Source organism: Mesocricetus auratus, unplaced genomic scaffold (assembly GCF_017639785.1).
Source record: "Mesocricetus auratus isolate SY011 unplaced genomic scaffold, BCM_Maur_2.0 Super-Scaffold_100676, whole genome shotgun sequence".
NCBI classification, from domain to species: Eukaryota; Metazoa; Chordata; class Mammalia; order Rodentia; family Cricetidae; genus Mesocricetus; species Mesocricetus auratus.
The window spans coordinates 36,128,761-36,148,858 of record NW_024429266.1 but is presented as its reverse complement, the minus strand read 5'-3'; the positions used below and the strand labels follow the sequence as shown (position 1 = coordinate 36,148,858).

At 53.5% G+C, this 20,098-nt stretch overlaps 1 protein-coding gene across 2 annotated transcripts in view; it reads right to left on the bottom strand.

The window, feature by feature from the left end:
- Nucleotides 1-3,936: 3,936 nt before the first annotated feature.
- The window catches only part of Kiaa1614 (KIAA1614 ortholog), a 28,138-nt gene continuing 11,976 nt past the window's right edge, over nucleotides 3,937-20,098 (bottom strand). The window contains exons 5-10 of one of the 2 annotated variants that reach the window (XM_040738394.1): nucleotides 14,544-16,072; nucleotides 13,220-13,376; nucleotides 11,040-11,292; nucleotides 8,603-8,730; nucleotides 7,743-7,927; nucleotides 3,937-4,382 (exon numbers count right to left, since the gene is read on the bottom strand). In XM_040738394.1, coding sequence (XP_040594328.1) covers nucleotides 4,189-4,382; nucleotides 7,743-7,927; nucleotides 8,603-8,730; nucleotides 11,040-11,292; nucleotides 13,220-13,376; nucleotides 14,544-16,072 — 2,446 coding nt within the window. In that variant the 3' untranslated portion in view covers nucleotides 3,937-4,188. The remainder of the gene's footprint in view (nucleotides 4,383-7,742; nucleotides 7,928-8,602; nucleotides 8,731-11,039; nucleotides 11,293-13,219; nucleotides 13,377-14,543; nucleotides 16,073-20,098) is intronic. The other variant, XM_040738395.1, reaches the window with a different exon arrangement.

The window sequence follows — 20,098 nt, the reverse complement described above, 5'->3', positions numbered from 1 at the left end:
CAAAAGAAAAAAAAAAGATCTAGCTGTAGGGCATTTTCTTTAATTAGTGATTGATTGAGGAGGGTCCAGCCCATTGTGGGTGGTGCCATCCCTGGGCTGGTGGCCCTGGGTTCTACAAGAAAGCAGGCTGAGCAAGCCATGGTGAACAAGTCAGTAAGCAGCACCCTCCACAGCCTCTGCATCAGCTCCTGCCTCCAGGTTCCTGCCCTGTTTGAGCTCCTGCCCTGACTTCCTTTAGAGATGAACAGCAATGTGGAAGTGTGAACCAAAGCACTCTTTCCTTCCCGGCTTGCCTTTTGGACACAGTGTGTTCAGTGCACCAGTAGAAACACTAAGACACTGGTGTTTGGATCTTGCTTATAAGAAAGCTGAACCCAATTGCTTATAGTAACTCGAGAAAACCTGGAGACTGATGTGTTCAGGAGGGCAATAGTAGCACCAGAACTCCTACTACATCCACATTGCTTCCTTCCAATTTAGCTCCAGAGCTGGGTCGAAGCTGGTGAACTTGGGAATCACAGAACCGAGGCTAGCCCTCCCCAGAATCCTTTGTGGCCCCCAAGGGAAAACGGGTCTCCTGTAGCCCCTGGCATGCTGATTTACCTTATCTCACAGCTCTAGTTGACTCCATTGTGGAGGTGTTGGCATCCCAAAGGGCAGTGCAGGCCTTGCCTTAGTGCCAGAGCCCCAAGGGCAGCCCCACACTGTCACAGAGGTCTGAGCCCAGATTGCAGAAGGACGAGACAAAGGCAGGCCTGGCAGGTGGCTGGGCATCCGCAGAACAGCCCCGGATGCCCTCCAGGACTGGCAGGGCAGCTGCTGAGCCCTGGCTCCAGGGGCACAGAATTTGAGCCAGTCCCAGCAGTCCCCTTCCTCGGGCCCAGCACAGCGACCTGGCCAAACCCACAGCCTTTGCAGGCTGGGCAGAGCTTGCCAAGGAAGGCTGCTGCCATTTCTGAGCAGGTGCTCTGGCTCCTAGGAAAGATGTCACAGAGCATGGTGGGAAGGGACTCGGGGATGGAAGGGCTTTTGAATAGCTTCAGAACGAGCCTGAGGATAGAAGAAATGGCTCGGGCAGGTGCAGGAGGGCAGAGCAGTTGCCAGGTGAGTCTGAAGGACAATTCAGCTGAAGACAACCATAATCTGAAGTCCCCGATTGCATCACTGAGTTAAAGGAGGGAATTGATGCCAGCATTCAGTGTCGTGGTTTGCTCCCAGGATGGAGACTTCTCTAGTCGTTGGAAAGGTTGCCAGGCGGTGGGTAGGTGGGAGAGTGGTCCAGCAAATGCCAGACAGACAGAGGGAGAGGATGAATGAATGTGTGGAACTGGAACCCCATGAAAGGGCGGTCAGCAACCAGAGCTGTTGTCCCGAATGCCGCAGTGGTTAGCCCCCTTCCCGGAGCCACTGCCAAGGGCCTGCAAGTCCAGCCACGTCTGCACATCTGCTAGATGTCTGGCTTCTCGGTGACTTGGGTTTAGAACCAAAGATGTCTTTCTCTAAAGACCGTGCCTGCGTTCATCAGTTCCACCAACTCAATCCACGGTGGTTGAAACTTGGCATTGTCCTGTGGGAGGTACCCTCTGTTTCCCAGCCCTTCCCCCAACACATCCCACTTTCAGTGTTTACCGAGGTCAGAAACACTGCCAGGACTGGGCGGTGGTGGCACATGCCTTTAATCCCAGCACTCGGAGGCAGAGGCAGGAACTCTGTGAGTTCCAGGCCATCCTGGTCTATAGAGTGAGTGCCAGGACAGGCTCCAAAGCCACACAGAAAAATTCTATCTTAAAAAACAAACAACAAACAAGAGAGAGAGAGAGAGAGAGAGAGGGAGGGAGGGAGGGAGGGAGGGAGGGAGGGAGGGAGAGGGAGAGGGAGAAGAAGAAGGAGAAGGAGAAGGAGAAGAAATACTGTCAGGGAATACCATCTCTCTTGCAAGTGGTAGGGGCTGGACCTCATTTTCCCAAAGGACCTCAAAGCTGAAAGTGATACAGCTCCCCTCCCCTATAAAGGCCAGCAGATCAGGCTGGCACCACTGCCTGCCCCTGACCCCCTGATCCCCAGCTAACTTCCAACTGTAAGCCATGTCTCCTGCGGCTCCCCATCTTACTTGAGATCTGGGGACACTGCACACGAGTACCTAGTGCTCATCCCTGCGCACACACACTTGGGCCCAGGGTGTGTGGCCCAGCATTTGCCTTCCCATTTGCCTTGTGTCAGCTTCAGCCAGCACCCCCACCCCAGCTGGCCTGGTGCCTCCTATAAGTACCCTTCCTCAATGACCCTCCCTCACCCCTCGATCTTCATCCAGGGCAGTGTGTGCAAGGTTGTGGTATTCTCAGTCTGGCAGGAGCAGGCCCTCTGGGAACCTCCCTCGATGGCCAGTGGCCTTGAAGGTGCAGCTGACAACTAGCCTGCCCAGACCCTCAGGGACACCTGCCCTTGCTGGACTTGCACCTGACTCTACAATTTTGTCCTAGGATGTGTGTGAGGGTTGCAGCAAAGCTGCTTCTGGCTGTCTGGCAGGGTGACAGTTACCTACTAGCCTCAAGTACACTTTCTACTCTGCAAGGTGAATCCTGTACCCACAGTGCCTAGCGGCGGGAATCCCGTGCTCAATTCCTGCCAGCTCCTGTGCAACCTTAGAGACACACCTTAAGGGTCACACAGTGTCCTCTTCCTGGAAGCAGATACAAGGCTTGATTCGTAATAGTGCCACCTGTGGGCCTCTCCATCCACCCCGCCCTGCAACCCCCTCCAGAGACTGGCACGTCTGAGGCCACGTTTAGTACTTGTTCTGTGGTCCCCAGCATTAGCTCCATCTGTGAGCTTAAGAGACATAGGTGATTCAGGGAAAACCCACATCTTTGCACAGGGTGTGTATCTTTAATGGCCGAGCATCCTTGCTCTCACTTGGCCAAACCCCACATGGGTGCACTGTTTCTCCTCTCGACACCAGTCTCTCTGGCTCTGCCCCATCCACCCTGGCTGTGACCCTTCCCCTGCAGCCTCCCGCCTCCTCCCCATCCAGTGTCCTCTGGCCTTACCTGTGCCCTTCTGCCCCTGCCCTGCCCCAGGCCCTTAGGGCTCACAAAGGTCAAGAGAACTCGGAATCCAGCAACTCCAGTGGAAGCGGCTTGGCTTTGGCTTTGTATTTTAAGAGTTTAAGATTGACACCTGCCCATGCATCTACAGAGTCCTGAGCCCTCGGGCAGGCTCTAAGATGAGCAGGCTGTGCCTAGGTGGGATGGCCACCCCCAGCACACAGTCACCCTGCCTGCTGCCCACCCACGGCTGCCACCAGGGAGGTCTGGACAGGAATTCTGCAGCTGGGTGACAGCCAGACACCAGCTGCAGCCCTGTCTCCACGCTGGACAAGAGAACAAAGACCAAGGCCCCGCCCAGACCAGGCTGCAACAACCACAGGGGCCACCTAGGCAGGGGTGGAGGCAAAGGGCTGGCTGGGCTGGCCTCCACTCCTGCACCCTTAGTACCATGGCCACACTTACTGAAAATGGTCAATAGTCTCATTTTTTCCAACTTTTGAGTTGATATAAAAAATTTCCTAGAAATTCTTAACATTCTGGCTCCCAGAAGCTCTCTGATGTTGACATTCCCAGACACTCCTGACAGGCCAGACTTCCCAGTGCTTGGTTTGGAATGTGCGCTCTTGGCTGTGGGGCTGTGCCAAGACACTGAACCGCCACTGGATCAGGAGCAAAGGTGTAGTCACGTGGAAACCAGGCAAGCCACAGCTGAAAGAGACAGGTGCGAGGCCAATGCGGCCACTTCGTCTCTGGTGTGCTGGGGGCTGGGGAGGTTTTCAGGGAGTGTGACCAGGCAGTGAGGCCAGCTCTCTGGGACCAACTCAAGGATCTAATCAGTCGCTGATCTCTCCCTCCAACAAAGGGACACATCCTGCTGCTACCACTTCTGTCGTGGAAGAAGACCATTATTTTATTTCCCCAGCTCTGCATAAATTAGTGACCTTAACTGAAACAAACAGGCTGTTCGGCTCTCCCTGCAGGTAGTCAATCAAAACAGCTCTGCCATAGCCGGGACAACTAGATGCCACCCTGATTTGTGAACCACATTTTCCACCCACAAATTATCTCTGTGTGGTGCATTTCCAGCCCCTTCTGCCATGTGGGGGTCGGGAGTGTCAGGGAGAGTAACAGCACATCTGGGTCACTGGGGAACAGGTCTCTGTCTCAAGACACGAACCGACAAGCTCTCCACATGATCCAGGAGCTCCTTGATGTGAGCCAAACCCAGCCCAGCAACCTTGGCCCCATTCACCTCCAGGATCTCATCCCCCACCCCAAGCAGCCCCGAGTACAGCTTGGCAGTATCCAGGTCAGCCATGGCCTGCACGTAGAGCCCTGAAAAGGAGAGAGGAGCGGGGATGAGAATCATCCAGGACACTGCAACACACACATGTCATGTGCTCCTCCTCCCTGCCTCCCCGCGCATTCCCTGTAGCCTCTTTTAGAACAGGAAAATCCATGCAAGTGATGCTTGAAGACATTACTCATCTACAGTTCAGTAAGAATAAACTAACCTTTTCTGAGAGCAGCTTTTAGCACAGAGGGGAAGTTGTTTTAAAAAGGAAGACCAATACCTGCTCTATGTCTTCCCTATGTTGCTCAGGACTCAAACAGATGTAGTCGATGGCTAAAAGGACCCATGCTCAGCCCAAAGGCCAAGGTGGGGGACAGTGTCACTAGAGTGTGCCTGAGACCAAATCTGCTTCACAGTACTGTCCAGGACTTACCCTGGCTACAGCCTCACTCACACAGTTCCTCATTTGGGATTTGGGGGCATTAGGGCCAAAGTCCACAAAAAATAAACATTCTGGCAACATTTATGGCTCACTTGTCCCTTTTTCTCGCACCCTTCCATCTCCACCAATCCAAGAGGCTCAGCCTGGCCAGCATGATCATTCCTTGGGTTGTGATACGGATCAAGCCTCTATTGGGGACTTGTGACTGGCTCAGGAAACCCATGTTGTAGGAGAGGCTATGAACACTTGGGCTGACAAGGCTGGCCTCTAGCCACTGTTGCCACAGTGAGGAGTGTCCAGCTGAGAGCCTGATACCTCTTAAGTTCTCTGTCAACTGCCCCCATCTGGCAGGGTACACGGGCAGGTTCCTGTGGAGAAAGCTGGAGCCCACTACCATGTTCTGCTGTGTGAGCATAGCCAGCCTGCTGGAGGACAGTGGGGGACAGCCATAGTGGGTGACTTTCCTGCATCTGACAACACAGTGGGATTTGGGGACAGCTGGGCACACTCCTGACCCCTTCACCAGCTGGCTGAGAAACACAGCAAGTACCCACACGATAGGGGCTCAGCACAGACTGAGCAAGATGTCTGTTTTGGTGCCTCCATCTCTACCTGGAAGCATCCTGTACCTTGGCCCATGGACCAGGAGGAGCCCCTTCATTACAGCTTCTGGGCCCCAGAGAAGCCAGGCTCTGAATATGGACTCTATAACTCCTTCACCAAGGCACCCAAAAGTTTGCAGCCATTTGGCCAATCTGAGCTGCATATGCACTTCCTCTCCTGTCTGGGGTGTGGATATCCCTCTCCGTGCTCCTTGGCCAAGAGGAGTCTTTTCACTGACGCTCAGCCTCTAAATGACCAAGCGTGCACCGTCCTTTAGCAGGTTTTTCCACTGGGGCCCTGCCCTATCCTTGCTCTCCTCTCTCTGACGCTTGAACAGCTAACCTGCTGGGTATACACACTGTCAGCCTGGAGAGAGGAAGCCACCCCCTGCCTCCCCACATGAACCCACAAAAGTGTTTGGAGTGCAGGAGGAGAGGCAGGTGGGGAGGGATGACAAAACCCAAAAGAATGTAGCCAAGCCAGACCAGACACTGACGTCACTCCAGCCATTTTGGGGAGACTTGGGTAGGCTTCCCAGCTGAAATCGTGACTGCAAGGCAGCTCTGGCATTTATGGTCTGCTGGAGACAGCCTTTGTTGAGGATGCTAGATGCCTGTGGTGTAGCCAGTTGGAAGCAGAAGGCAGGGCCTGCTGCTTTCGTGGGTGTGGTGTCAGATGGGACACATGCTGGCACCCTGACTGATGCTTAGCTAGGAGCCAGAGCAGCCGCAGGTCATGGCTCCCCTGAGGTTCAGGAGAAGTGTCCCTAAGCAGCTAGAGAAAGGCCTGTGGTGGGAACTGCCTAGTGTAAGATCTCTGGGTGACATCTGGTGGCTAAATACAACCGTAAGAGCTGGACACCAACTGGACAGAACCATGCAAGTAAGGGAACAGAGACAGCCTGGATGACACTGTTTCCCAAAGGTCAGTTCCCTGTGTGCACGGACATGCGACTCTTCCTAGGCCCAAACTGGGGGAGGCCTACCCCATTCTCTCTCTAAGAAGTTCAGGTCACACTAACTGCAAACCAGCCAGATTAAAGTTCCTGCTATTTTGTCTGTCTCCTGGACTACGGAAATCAGTCTAGTGCCTGTCCTTGTCCCACTGTGGAATCTCAACACAGCTGGTATCACCTCTTGGCTCCTGTTCCTACTCCATGAGGAACCCCAAGTCCCTCAGGGCAGTACAACCTGCAGCCTCTCTGAGCTCAGCTCCAGCCTGACCTCCTCATTTCCCTACAAACACCGTGGCCCTCTAGGACCTCTGTCCTTGAAACTCATCTCCTACCCTAGATGGCTCCTCCCTTTGTCCATCTCCACCCTCGTCATCTCAAGTAGGTCTACATGGCACCTGCCACACCTGCTTTATTTAATTTGCTTCCCGGCGCTCTTCACTGTGGCACATCCATGATACAAAATACATGAAGTCAAGTTGTAGATCTGGCCCAGTGCGTGAGGTCAGAGGTCTGTGTGCTCCCTGCGTGCCTGCGTGCTGTAACCCCACAGTACTTATGAGTAGGCACCTGGAAGACGCTGAGTGATGAACAAGTCAGCCATAAGGACACATGCAGTGCGGCAAACCCCGCAGCAGGAGGGCTTTCTGGGTTAAACAGCCTTGACCTTGGAGACTCAAGGCCAGGACTACCCCTCCTCTGCGGGGACCCAGGAGCACAGCCCGGGATTGCCTTTTCAAAGTCACCCCTCCCTCCCTCCCTCCTCCCTCCTCCCTCCCTCCGCCTGCCCTCCCTCCCAATCTTCCCGACTTAGCATAGCCTGTGCACAGCTTTCAAGGTCTCTTGTACTCAAATGCATTCTGGACCAGAAGCTTTAGCCTGGGCAAGTCAGGTCTCCATGAAGGACTCACGGATGTAGAGGGACCAAGAACTGGTCAGAATTCAGTGACAGTGGGATTGATTAGGACACAACAGGCAACCGGTTGGGCCAGGCGCCTGGAGCCAGACTCCATCTGAACAAAGCCCTCAGGAGTGGTGGGGTGTGGACAGGACTGCAGACAGGCAGGCCCACTCCACATGCCCAGACACCCCAGCAGCTGGAGGACAGGACCGTTGAAATACATCAACCACATCAAAGGAAGAGCCTAGAACTGGCAAGCACAGACAGTTTTCCTTTGCCTCTCTGAAAAAGCCTTGAGGACTCTGATTTCAAGATGTCACAGGACAGCCGGGGGACAGTGCAGTCAAGTCTGCCAGTTCAACCCCCACAGCAGCAGGGGCTCCTGAGATCCAATGCCCAGTAAGAGCTTCCGGAGGGAAGAAGGAAGCCTTCTCCACAGCTCGGCCAAAGCCCAGAAGGAACCGGACCACACCGGGGACTCTGCTGAGGCTCCCAAGGCATACCTGAGTCTCGCTGGCCATTGCCGTAGGCCACACAGAAACCAAAGGTGCCCTCTGGGGGTCGTTGCAGCTGCAGCTGACTCGTGCCATCTGGGAACACCTCCACCACGCGGCCCACAGTGCGGGCCAGGCTAGGGGCACTCACATCTTCCACACTGAGGGCACGACGAGGAAAGGCCTTGGCTGGCCTACAAGGAGACCAAAGACAGTAAGGGGGGGCCAGGCACCCGGGCCAGCTTTGTTGGCCCTAAGATGACCTGTGTCTCTGACCAGGAACACAGCAACTCGACACTAGGGGTTGGGGTTTCTCTGACCTGAGCTAGCAAAATGAGCTCCCTAGGGTGAAGACGGGAGTTTCCACATTTGCTGGCAGCTCCTTGGGGCTAAGTGCCTTGAAGCAAGGACTGTGGTTTCTAACTTTTTTTTTTTCTTCAGGAAGAGATCTCTGAGAGTTAGAGGGAGCTGTAGTTTTACATAGTGTTTTCAAGAGTTAACCCCTTCCCTCCAGCACAAAGTCCTTCCATGGGTAAAAGCAGATAGGCAAGAGGACCTGGGCAGAGGGGTCAGGAGTCAAGGGCCTCTGGGGTTCTCTCCTCTGGGTGTTTAAAAGGGTCTTCGCCTGTGATAGAGAAAATCTGAGCATTGATTATAGAATGTCATAGGACAGCCAAGGGAAAGAGGCGTCGAGCTTTCCAGCACCACCCTCCAGCAAACCTACACATCTCAGGGCTCACCAGCACAAGGCAAGGGCGCAGAGGTCACAGCCTCGCTTCCTCTTAAGGGGACAGACTGGCTCACTGCTGTGGTGCTAAGCTCCATTGACCACTCTGAGTTTGTCCTTCGGATTCTCGTGCCAAGCTTACCTGCTCGGTGAACTTGTGTCCTCTGACCCCTCTACCAAGTAGAGGCTGGACCGGTCTCCCTTGCCTCCTAGCAGAGCATGGAGGTTCTGAAAGGAAGTTGCTTTCCGATGCTGATAAGAGGGCGACACCTAGTGGGCAAGATCCAATATTGCAGGTGAGAAAAGCAGCCTGGGAAAGGGTCCCAGCAGAGAATTTGCTGACCTGAAGTAAACCTGAAGTCACTCCAAGAAAGCAATGGTACAAGCTTTGGCCAGCACATCTGTCTGGATGACTTGCAAGAGTCAGCAGAGCCTGCTCCAAGAGATGGGACTGCACAGGCATCCAAAGCAATAACAACTTAGCATTATGCTAGCTCTTATCTCTCTATGAAAGTCTACCCAGCACTCAGAGGCTGTGGCAGGGGGAACCAAGTCATGTACAAAACCCTGTCCAAAGGGGAGGGGCTGGGGTGTGGCTCACTGGTAGCATACATGATGTGACACACCTCAAGAATGCTTCCAGCTTGGAGTGGGCATGAGTGTGGTTACCTGATAGCTCCAGGAGCTTGTAACAAGTTCCTAGAGCAGAGATGTTTTGGTCCAGAAGGAATGGGAACAGGGGAGGAGCTGACACTTGAGTGAGGCTGAGAGCAAGAGCTCTCCAGCTGAAAAGAGGGGCGCAGGCACCCGGGCCAAAGGGAAAAAAGACAGTATGAGAGAAGGCATGGGGACATGGGAGAGGGCATGGGGACATGGAGAGGGCGTGGAGACATGGGAGAGGGCATGGGGACATGGGAGAGGGCATGGGGACATGACAGAGGGCATGGGGACATGGGAGAGGGCATGGGGACATGACAGAGGGCATGGGGACATGACAGAGGGCATGGGGACATGGGAGAGGGCATGGGGACATGGGAGAGGGCATGGGGACATGACAGAGGGCATGGGGACATGGGAGAGGGCATGGGGACATGGGAGAGGGCATGGGGACATGGGAGAGGGCATGGGGACATGGGAGAGGGCATGGGGACATGACAGAGGGCATGGGGACATGACAGAGGGCATGGGGACATGACAGAGGGCATGGGGACATGACAGAGGGCATGACTGTAGAAAGGTGAAAGGCTCTATCCAGTGGAGGCCAAGAGTGTTCTGGAAGTGGTGAGAAATAAAAGCAGATCCTCTCACAGCACTACGTGGTCTCAATTTACCCTAAACGTGATAAATGACCAAAATGGATACATTCTTGGCAAGAGACAGTTGATTTGGCCAGGTTCATGCATCCTCAGAAAATCACCATGGAAGCCACATGAAGAGAGACCAGACGACCAGACAGACAGGCCAGTCAAGCCTTGCTGTGACAATACAGATGGAAATTAATTGTGTTTGGGGGAATGGAGAGATGCCTCGATGGTTAAGAGCACTGACTTCTCTTCCAGCAGACCCAGAGTCAATCTCCAGCACCCACATGGCGGCTCATAACTGTTTATAGCCCTAGTCCTCAGGGATCCAATGCCCTCTTCTGGCTTCTGTAGGCACACATGGTGCACAGACATACATGCAGGTAAAACACATACACAGAAAACAAATCTTTTTTTTAAAGAAAAAAAGAAGAAATTGCATTTGGATTAAAAGAGTCACTGTAGCCAAGGGGATGGATAAAGAAATCAGGCCATGAACTCTCCAGGAAGTCGAGGGATAAAGGACCCGTAGGTGGGCAGAAGGGAACTAAGGGGCACTGCACACACAGAGAGCACAGGGAACTAAGGGGCACTGCACACACAGAGAGCACAGGGAACTAAGGGGCACTGCACACACAGAGAGCACAGGGAACTAAGGGGCACTGCACACACAGAGAGCACAGGGAACTAAGGGGCACTGCACACACAGAGAGCACAGGGAACTAAGGGGCACTGCACACACAGAGAGCACAGGGAACTAAGGGGCACTGCACACACAGAGAGCACAGGGAACTAAGGGGCACTGCACACACAGAGAGCACAGGGAACTAAGGGGCACTGCACACACAGAGAGCACAGGGAACTAAGGGGCACTGCACACACAGAGAGCACAGGGAACTAAGGGGCACTGCACACACAGAGAGCACAGGGAACTAAGGGGCACTGCACACACAGAGAGCACAGGGAACTAAGGGGCACTGCACACACAGAGAGCACAGGGAACTAAGGGGCACTGCACACACAGAGAGCACAGGGAACTAAGGGGCACTGCACACACAGAGAGCACAGGGAACTAAGGGGCACTGCACACACAGAGAGCACAGGGAACTAAGGGGCACTGCACACACAGAGAGCACAGGTCCTATGGCTCGGCTGTGAGGACACCAGCAGGTCTCCACTTCGGTGCCGTGGGCTCCAGGCAAGGACCCTTAACACTGCCTGTCCTTCCACCCTTCATTCCAATAGGCTGCAGTACTGTCCAGGGCCCTGGGGACTTACCAGATGCAGCATCTGTAACGACGGAGCTCTCTTCACTTTGGAGGCACTGGTTTGGGGGGCCAGTGCTGAGGGCTGCAGCTGTTCCACACTGTAGCTTCGGGATGTGCCAAGTCTGGGCCGGGGGGTGTGGCCCAGGGCTGAGAGGAGTTTTTTGAGCCCCAGGGTGGAGGTGATACTACTCCTCCTCTTCTTGTTCCCATCAGAATGGGCAGCAGAGGGTGGCCTGTGCCCTGCACTGGCCTCAGGTGATACTCTGAAACACAAGGGGGCAAAATGTGGTTGGGGATGGCTGAGAGGCAGGCAAGAACTGGCTGCATCCTGCATCCTAGGGCCCCACATGGACCAGTGCTGATGTCCCCAGAGAGGAACTATCAGCAAGGGGAGCCATGTAGACTCTGCTAGGTGCTGAGTGAAAGCAACTGCTGGAGAGAACAGTCCAGGATAGCCCCTGCCGTGGCACACAGCCATGAGTCCAGGATAGCCCCTGCCATGGCACACAGCCATGAGTCCAGGATAGCCCCTGCCGTGGCACACAGCTATGAGTCTAGGATAGCCCCAGCCACAGCATACAGCTATGAGTCCAGGATAGCCCCAGCCATGGCACACAGCCTTGAGTCCAGGATAGCCCAGCCATGGCACACAGCTATGAGTCCAGGATAGCCCCACACAGTCATGAGTTCAGGATAGCCCCTGCCACAGCATACAGCCATGGGCTCATCATCCATTCACTCCACCCCTTGGGGATGTCTGTCTCATGGGCTTCCTATCTGTCTGCCCTCAGCTAAGGGTGTATAGAACCTTATCAACAACAGACTGACACATGAGGGAGAAAAGCCATTCACAGTGGGGTGGGGGGTGAATCAGAGTGTGACAGGCACTTGTTTTAAACAGTTTCCAGGGACGGTCTCTTTGGGAAGATACCAAGGGCCAATGACAGGCAGGAGTCCCGACATTAATCCTGAAGGTGAGAGCCGCAGGCACACAGACAGCTGGGGTGTCTGCCAGAGCAGAAACAAGTCAGATGTGTTCAGCAACAGCAGCCAGGTAGTGAGAAGAGCAGGAAGAGGTGTGACATGAGGCCAGGCTGGCAAGCCCATCACACTGCCAAGTGTTGTCAGCCCCAGGAAGAGAAGGAGAAGAGAAACTACTGTGGGCCTTTAAGTAGGACAATGATTCCATTTAATTGGGCTTTTTAAAAAAAATATTCCCTCGTGCAGCTAAGAAGTGAGGCAGCTCAGAGCAGATGGCAGAAAAGGGCTGGGCTGGAGAGGGCTGCCGGAGGATGGGAGCGGGAAGCAGAGGGAGAACACGCAGGGTCTAAGCGCCGTGTGGATGGCGGCACGGCTGCTAGGAACAGGGCGTGGCGAAAGCAACTGTTGAGTTTTTCTTGAGGGGACAGCTACATGCCTGCGACAGATGTCCAGGAGAAACTGGCCAGACAGACCTTGCATTCGGGCAAACACCCAGGCCTGGCTGGGTCACAGGGAGGCTGTGTGCTGTGGTGTGGAAGTAAGTACCAGGTTCATCAAGGCTTTGAACTCGGCCCAAGGAGGTCCCAAGCAAGGCCTCACGGGTCCAACCGCAGATGAAGCAAAGGAGGGAAACAGTTTGCATCCTAGAATCACCCTAAGGCCTGTGGCTCTCAGCTGCAGCATTGACAGCTCGGTCTCAAGGGTGGGGTCTCAGTGGCTCTATGAGGTACATCAGGTAAAAAGATCTGGGAAAGGTAGGGCTGGAAGTAGATAAAGTGCTTAGCACACAAACACGAGGACCCCAGTTTAAATCCCAGCACCCCAGGCACATGTAGGAGCATATTCGTAACCCCAGTTCTGGGGAAGGAGAGATAAGTGGATCCCTGGAGTTCAAAACACAAGGTGCAGAGCAGTTAAGTGTTACTCTGTCAATATCTGGCCTGTACACACACTCACATCCATGTGTCCCCAGACTCATGTGCATATACCCACATGAACACATATGTACAACACACACACACACACACACACACACACACAGAGAGAAAGAGGGGTGTAAAAAGGGTGGTGAAGGTGAGTTAGGGTTCCAGGACATAGTTTAGGAACCCCTCAAGGTTTGGGAGAGAAATGTTAGCAGTGTTACCCCTCCAGGTGGTAGTTCCCCATCCAACATGCTCATTGTAGTAAGGGTTCGTTTTTGCCACTCACCCAGCAGGCATGCGGCCTCCAGAGCTGGATTCTGTCCTGTGTAGATCTCCTCCCAGCTCCAGGCTGCTGCCGGGCTCCTCTGAGGGGAGGGAGAGGGTGATGGCTGTAGAATTGACAGTGGCGGCATCTGCTGACTGGAAAGAGTCCTGGGGTGTTCCTGTAACAGCACAGCACCCCACCTCTGCTACACGGACCATCCCTAGGTCTCAGGCAGAAGGCCCATTCCCCAGGCTTAGGGACAGGAGACACTGGGGAAAGGTGGGAGCCCCAGGAGGTAGTCAGTGAAGGTGGCCAGGGCCCATCCTTGAGCATCCTCTAAACTGGAAACTGAGGACAAGGGTGGGGTCTTATGGACTTACTGCAACCCTATCACCCAGCAGAGCACCTGGTACACGGTGAGCGACTAATAAGTATTTGTTAAGTGACAAGTCATTTGTTAAATATCATGCCCCGTCTATGTCAAGGGACACAATCAAAAGCAGGGGAAACAAATCTAAAGTTGTCACAGCTTTTACAACAGCTTCCATCTTGGGAGCACTGTATGCATTTGGTGATGCTGAGCCCTTCATAGACTTGACCTTGGGGTCATGGCACAGGCTGTATTTTAACCCTTACTTCCTGGATAAGAAAACATGAGCATGGAGAGAGGAAGTGATCCTCAGGGTCCTGTCACTAACAAGAAAATCCTTGCCATGCTTCCAAGGAGGTAGATCTCAGAGGCCCTGCAGGAAGTGGCTAGGTGCAAGCCAGCCACAGACACGTGTGGCCTCGGGAAGCTTTAAGGGCAGGGACCCTGCTTATGCCATTTTCTTATACATTCCCCACAGTGCCCAGGACAGGTCCAAGTGTGTACCAGGTGCCAACAGTGAATGGAAGTGTGCAAGGCAGAAGAGAAAGATGGCGGGAGAGGATGGTGATTATAGAATAGTTAGTTTCTAAGCAACAGCGGATTACGGGGCTGCTGACTTCTTCACAGTTTACAGGAGTCAAATTCCCACAAAGCCTGGCCTCCAGCAGTTGAGGACAGGAGCTTCCCTACATACCTCAGTCTTCCCAGCAACAAGAGGGTACCATTCCCACCTTGCCCACGGTCCAAGCCCTGGCTCCCCATCCCGCAAGCACAGAAAACTAGCTAACTTGCTCCATGCTAATGCTGAATCCTGAATCTGGCCCACATTGCGTCCCCCATCTCCCTGGCACCTGCTGCTGATGTGAGGGACCCACAGGGATGCTGGGAGTGGTGTGTGGTCTTACTATACGGCGGTCACGATGGAGAGCAGATGAGTGCCACAGACCAGGGCTGAACAAGGACCGCAATCCTTACCATCTCCGTCACTCTCCAGGGGCAGTCCAGGCTCCTGGCAAAGGTGGTCCCTCTCAGCTCTACTCTTGTGGGCAGCTGCTTCCCAGGGCTCCTGTAGCCCCAGAGGGACACTGCTGCTGTAGTTGTTGGTGGGCAGGCCCAGCAGGGAATGCTTGACATGGGGGCTGTAGGGCTGGGTCTGGGGTGGTATGAGAACCGAAGTTCTTGGAGGGGACAGAGGCAGGGGGATGTCCAAATGCTCCACCAGATGTTCCTGCCTGTTCCAGGCTGGCTTCTTTGGAGGCATCGGGCAGAGGGATTTCCTTGAGGCGGGAGGGGTTGGCACCCAGCCTTCAAGGGAGAGGGGCAGAGTTGGCTGCAGGGCTGGGTGAGGTGCAGAGAACTCTTCATGGCTCTGTTGGAGGGCAGAAGTGCATACAGTTTCCAGAGACCCCTGGATTTCAGCACCTTTGTCTGGTTGGCCTGACCCTGACGAACCAAGCTTCTTGGAAAACGACACAGCATAATTTGTCCTGCATGGAGTCCAGGAGTCCTCAGGGTAGGCACAGTGATTTCCTAACCGTGCTCCAGGCTGCCCCTGGGACCAAGGCCTCTTAGGTTCCAAGACAGATTTAGGCACAGCATCTTCCTGTACAAACAAAGTTCCCTGGGGTGTGTGTCCTGTGGCTCCTTTTACCTCCCCTCCTACAACCACATCACCAACCTCAGGAAGGTGAGGCCAGGCCTGAAGGCCCCAGGGCAGCTCCACCTCAGCCTTTCTGGAGCACATGGGGCCTTCCCGAGGCTTAGAGCCATGCTGTTGCGGATGGGGGCTGCTGCCTTGGGTCTGCCCACCTGCCCTGCTGGGCTGAGAGGTCCTGGCATCCTTACTGTCTGTCCAGCTGTCTGTACTGTTGGCGCTGTCTAAGGCAGAGTTCCCCTCCTCAGGGGGTGTGGTAACAGTGTCTGTGATGTGTGCTTCCCGGATCCATTCTGTGTGGAGCCCTGGGAATGGTGAGTTCAAGCCGTGAGGATTACAGGGCCCCAGCAGCGACGTCTCTGACTCACAGTCTATCTGAAGATCCTGGAGGGCCCTCAGGTCAGGGGCTGCTCTCCCCTCAGCAGGACAACGCTCCTCAAGACAACTACCACAGGCTGGACACTTCCTCTCATTGTCCCATGGAGACGGTGATGCAGGGAAGTCATTGTGGTCCAGGGAGCCCACAGGCCTGTGGCGTGAGTTGTTCCCCGTGTTACGGTTAATGTAGTTGGTTAGGTCAGGCTTGGAGCGCAGAGGTCCTTGGCCCACAGCATGTAGCACTGTGCTTAACACCTGACGCTGGCGCTGCTGTAGCCGGTCTAGGTACCGGAACTCAGCCTCATGGGCAGACTCATCTTCAAAACGGACATGGGACAGGGGCATTCCCTGCTTGGGCCACTGCCCATCACCAGACTCCATACTAGAGGAGTCACTCCGGTCCCCATTCTGGAGGCTCTCTCTGGAGGCAGAGGCTCTCCTGACATCCAGAACTGGGCTTCTTTGGCCATTTCTAGTGAGGAGACGGAGAGAGGTCACAGGCAAGAAGGTGACGAGGAAGGGAAGCATTGCCCTGGATGTGCTCTGGCCCAGGCCTCACCCACAAGGTCACTCCCAGTCAAGCTCCTGGGAAGTCATACAGCAAACCCTAGGCCCATCCTGCACATCCTGTAGGGTGTGCACATCCCAAGTACGTCCCAGTACGCCCTGCTCAGCAAAATGGGTACAACTTCCTTTCCTTTTAACTTGCTTTCTGTTGCTGGGCTCAGTATGAGTTAACAAGAAAAGCTACTAAACTAGGAAAGGTACAGAGGAAGACAGCAGAGCTTATATGTGCACTCCGTGTGTGTGCACATGTGTGTGTGTGTGCACATGTGTGTGTGCACTCAGTGTGTGTGCACATGTGTGTGTGCACTCAGTGTGTGTGTACACTCTGTGTGTGCACATGTGTGTGTGCACTCAGTGTGTGTGCACATGTGTGTGTGTGCACTCAGTGTGTGTGTACACTCTGTGTGAGCACATGTGTGTGTTTAGGTGACCTGACTTGGCAGTGAGTGAGAAGTTGCAGAAACATGTATCGTCAGTCATGTGTGAGTGGGCTCAACATCTAGGGAGTCTAATCATGTAATAAAAATATTTGAAAATAAACCCTGTATCTATACTGAACATGTAGGGACCTCATTCTTCTCGTCATACCCTAAACATGACAACATAGCAACCATTGCAAAGTACTTCCATCATGTTAAAGGTTTAGGGTAATCTGAGATGGCTTAATGTACACAGAAGTATGCTTGATCATTCATGGGTTCTGGTACCCAAGGGAGTGGGTCCTAGAACCAGCCCCCTGTGAACACCGAAGAGCAGTTCTACGTGCTGCAAAGTCATCATGGGTATTCTGTGAGGCTGGAGTTCTGGGACTCCAGCATTCTTGAGCTGACATCCCCACTCAGAATTCCTCAGGCCTTGCTGGGATGGACTGCAGATAAGCAGCCCCTGGTGCCTTCCTTAGACAGCCCCAAAGCCGCTGTTATCCATCCTACCTCCACACTCACATCTGTCTTCAGATGTGCATGGCTGTGCTGGAGAATCTTCCTATCTTTTATTAGCTTTGGCTCTGGAAAACACTGGCTGGGAGCCAAGTCCTGCTCTGATCCACACAGTCTCATCACAGGACCAGCTAACAGCTATGCAAACGGGCCCAGGTCCAAGGCCCATCCTTTCTCCTTCTCCCTCTGGGGCCTTCCCCACCGATCTGCGGGCTGTCTTTGGGAGTGACCGGGCTTCTCCCACTCATCATTTTATCTCACAGAGAAGTGGCCTCAGCCTGTTTTCTTCGCACCTCCTGACTTGGTTCCTCGTGGAGTAAAGCTGGCATCACATCCCGTTACCCAACAAAGGGCATAAGTGATAGTCTTTGGGGTAAGCATACGGGGCCACCACCTCCTCCCTCTCCAGCTCTGACTCCCACCCATTGGACGGTGGAACTTGGAAGGTCACAAAGTCCCACGCATAACTACTGCTGGGATAGTTAAACATGTACCGTTCTCGATGCCACACTCACATCTGTCTCTTTGAGCATGTGCCTCCTCTGTTTAATAAGCTCCAATTTGCTTCACGAAGACTTATCCTAAAATGCTTTTCTACAGAGTTAGTCAAGAGCTTGGCTGTACCAGAGTGGAGATCTCTGAGAAGTCCTCAGATTGCAGAGGGTAGCATCTCCCATGGCTGGTAACATGGTGGTTAATCTAATGTCCACGTGGTAGGCCCAGGACCTAGGTCAAACCTTATTCAGGATGTTACCACCAGAGGCTTATTTTTTAAAGACAAAATTAACATTTAAGCTGACAGATTTTGAACAAAGTAGATTACCTTCCACCAATGTGGTGGGTTTCATCCTGTCAGTTAAAGGCCTGAGGAAAACCAAGACTGACCTCCCTGAAGCAAGAAGGCATTCTGTCTACAGGCTGTCTTTGGTTGAACTGGCTGGCCTAGCCTTCAGGTTCAGGATTTACCAGGCTTCTACCAGTTTGCAAGCCAACTCCTTACAGTAACCCTCTCCATCTACAGACGCACCCTATTGGTTGTGCTTCCCTGGAGAACTCGAATAAATAAAACTATCCTTCTATGATACGTCCCTGCGCTGAACACCCGGACCACTTTCTTACTGTCCCTGAGGGTTAGGGTTGGAAGGAGCCACTGAGCAACAGCAAACACGTGCTACCTCATCAGGCAGAAGTTCTAACTCCAGCACAGCGGTGGGACAGGCAGGCAGCCGGGTCTGCACTGCACAAGTGTGGTTCCCGGGAGACTCTGTGCCTGGCTTCGGGACACCCTCCCACCTCATGGGCTCCAGCGTCAGTGCCCTGCTCTCTTGGAAAGAAGTGGGGTGTGAGTCCTGGTAAGGGAAATATTAATCTATTCTCAGGGCAGCAGTTGTGGTTTGTGTCACATGAGCTACAGCAGTGGCTTTAAGTTTACACACAGATGGTGAACAGCCATCTTAAAATTCACTCCAAAGCGAGAAACACTATTTCTATTTTAAAAGAAAAACAAAAGCTGGGTATGGTGATACATATCCCCAATCCTAGCACTCAAGAGGCTGAGGCAGGAGGATTCTGAGTTCAAGGAAGTCTAGACTACAGAGTGAGATCCCATCAAAAAAAAACTTGATGGATATGGTGGTGTACACTTTTAATTCCAGCACTCCAAGGTGGGGGGAGAGCAGAGACAGATGTATGTTTATGAATTCAAAACCATCCTAGTCTACAAAGTGAGTTCTAGGCCAGCTAGGACCACACAATGAGACCCTGTCTCAAAAACAAAACAAAACAAAATCCCACAAAACCAAATTCATCGTCATAATAAGTAGAATAAAATAGAGAAGAGCTAATCGTGTAAGAGTCTTCAATGCAATTATTCAGACCGCAAGGCTCCAGGCAGCAACACAGACGACAGCACGGGGAAGCAGGCGCCTAGGCACATGTGCACACGAGGCAGCTAAGCCAAAGGCAAATCCCAGAGCTTCCTTGCCTCCCAAGGTGAGGCCCCTCAAGGACAGGATTCCAGCCAAGCTCAGAGCTTCTGCTGTTGCCCTGAAGTTGCATAGGCTTTGGGGAGGAGAGTCCCTTTCCACAGCCTCACTTTCTGACAATGCTATCCAACTGATGTGATGTTTGCAAGCTCTGCAGCCTCACACAGAACGAATCTTCCCAGGGTGCAGCCTGCTGACATGTCCTATGCCTTTGCGATTATGAATACCAACCCGAGTTTGCCTATTCCAAGTGGCAACAGCATCTGCTTCCAGGAGCTGCTCAATTTTATATGTGGATTGACTTCCAGACAACACACCTGTGCCCACCTCTTCCTGCCTGGGCAAGGCCTGCATGCAGGCTCACCTGGCTGCCTTTAGGGAGGCCTAGGCTAAAGAGGGCCTTCTGCAGATTGCTCAGCCTGCCCCCTGCTCCTTGTGGCTGGGGAGGATCTCCTGCTTCCAGCCGAGGCCTGGGGCCAGCATGGCATCACCGTGTTAGCTCTGCCTGCCCTCCAGGGTGATCTGCTGGAGCGTAACCTTTCGAAGCAGCTGCAGCAAGCCATCTGGTGTGGAGTTTTCAGCTCTGCCCTCTGAGGATTCACCAGCGCTGCCAAGTCATAGAAATTCTTTCCTGGACACAGCAGCTGCTGAAGTAGGTCACCTTGCATTCTTATAGCATTTTTATGGCCAAGGCAGGAGAAACCTGCTTTACAGTAGCTACTGATGTTAAGACTAGGTGTAACGAACCAGAGAAGCAGTGTCAAAGCACGCGCACGTCTGTTTTGCAGAGTCCTGTCTATGTGTGTCTCACCACTCCGATGCAATTCCTACAGAAAACAGGGCAGTCTAAGGCAGCTCTCTGCACATGTGGGGAACAGCTAGGATACCTCAAAGAAGCCGTGTCGCTCCAGCGAGTACTCTGTAGTACAAGTGGACATGAGTGATCTGATTGGCACATTTTACTAGGGTTTGGGGGTCTCGTGTGCCACTGTCCTAAGAGTCACAGTG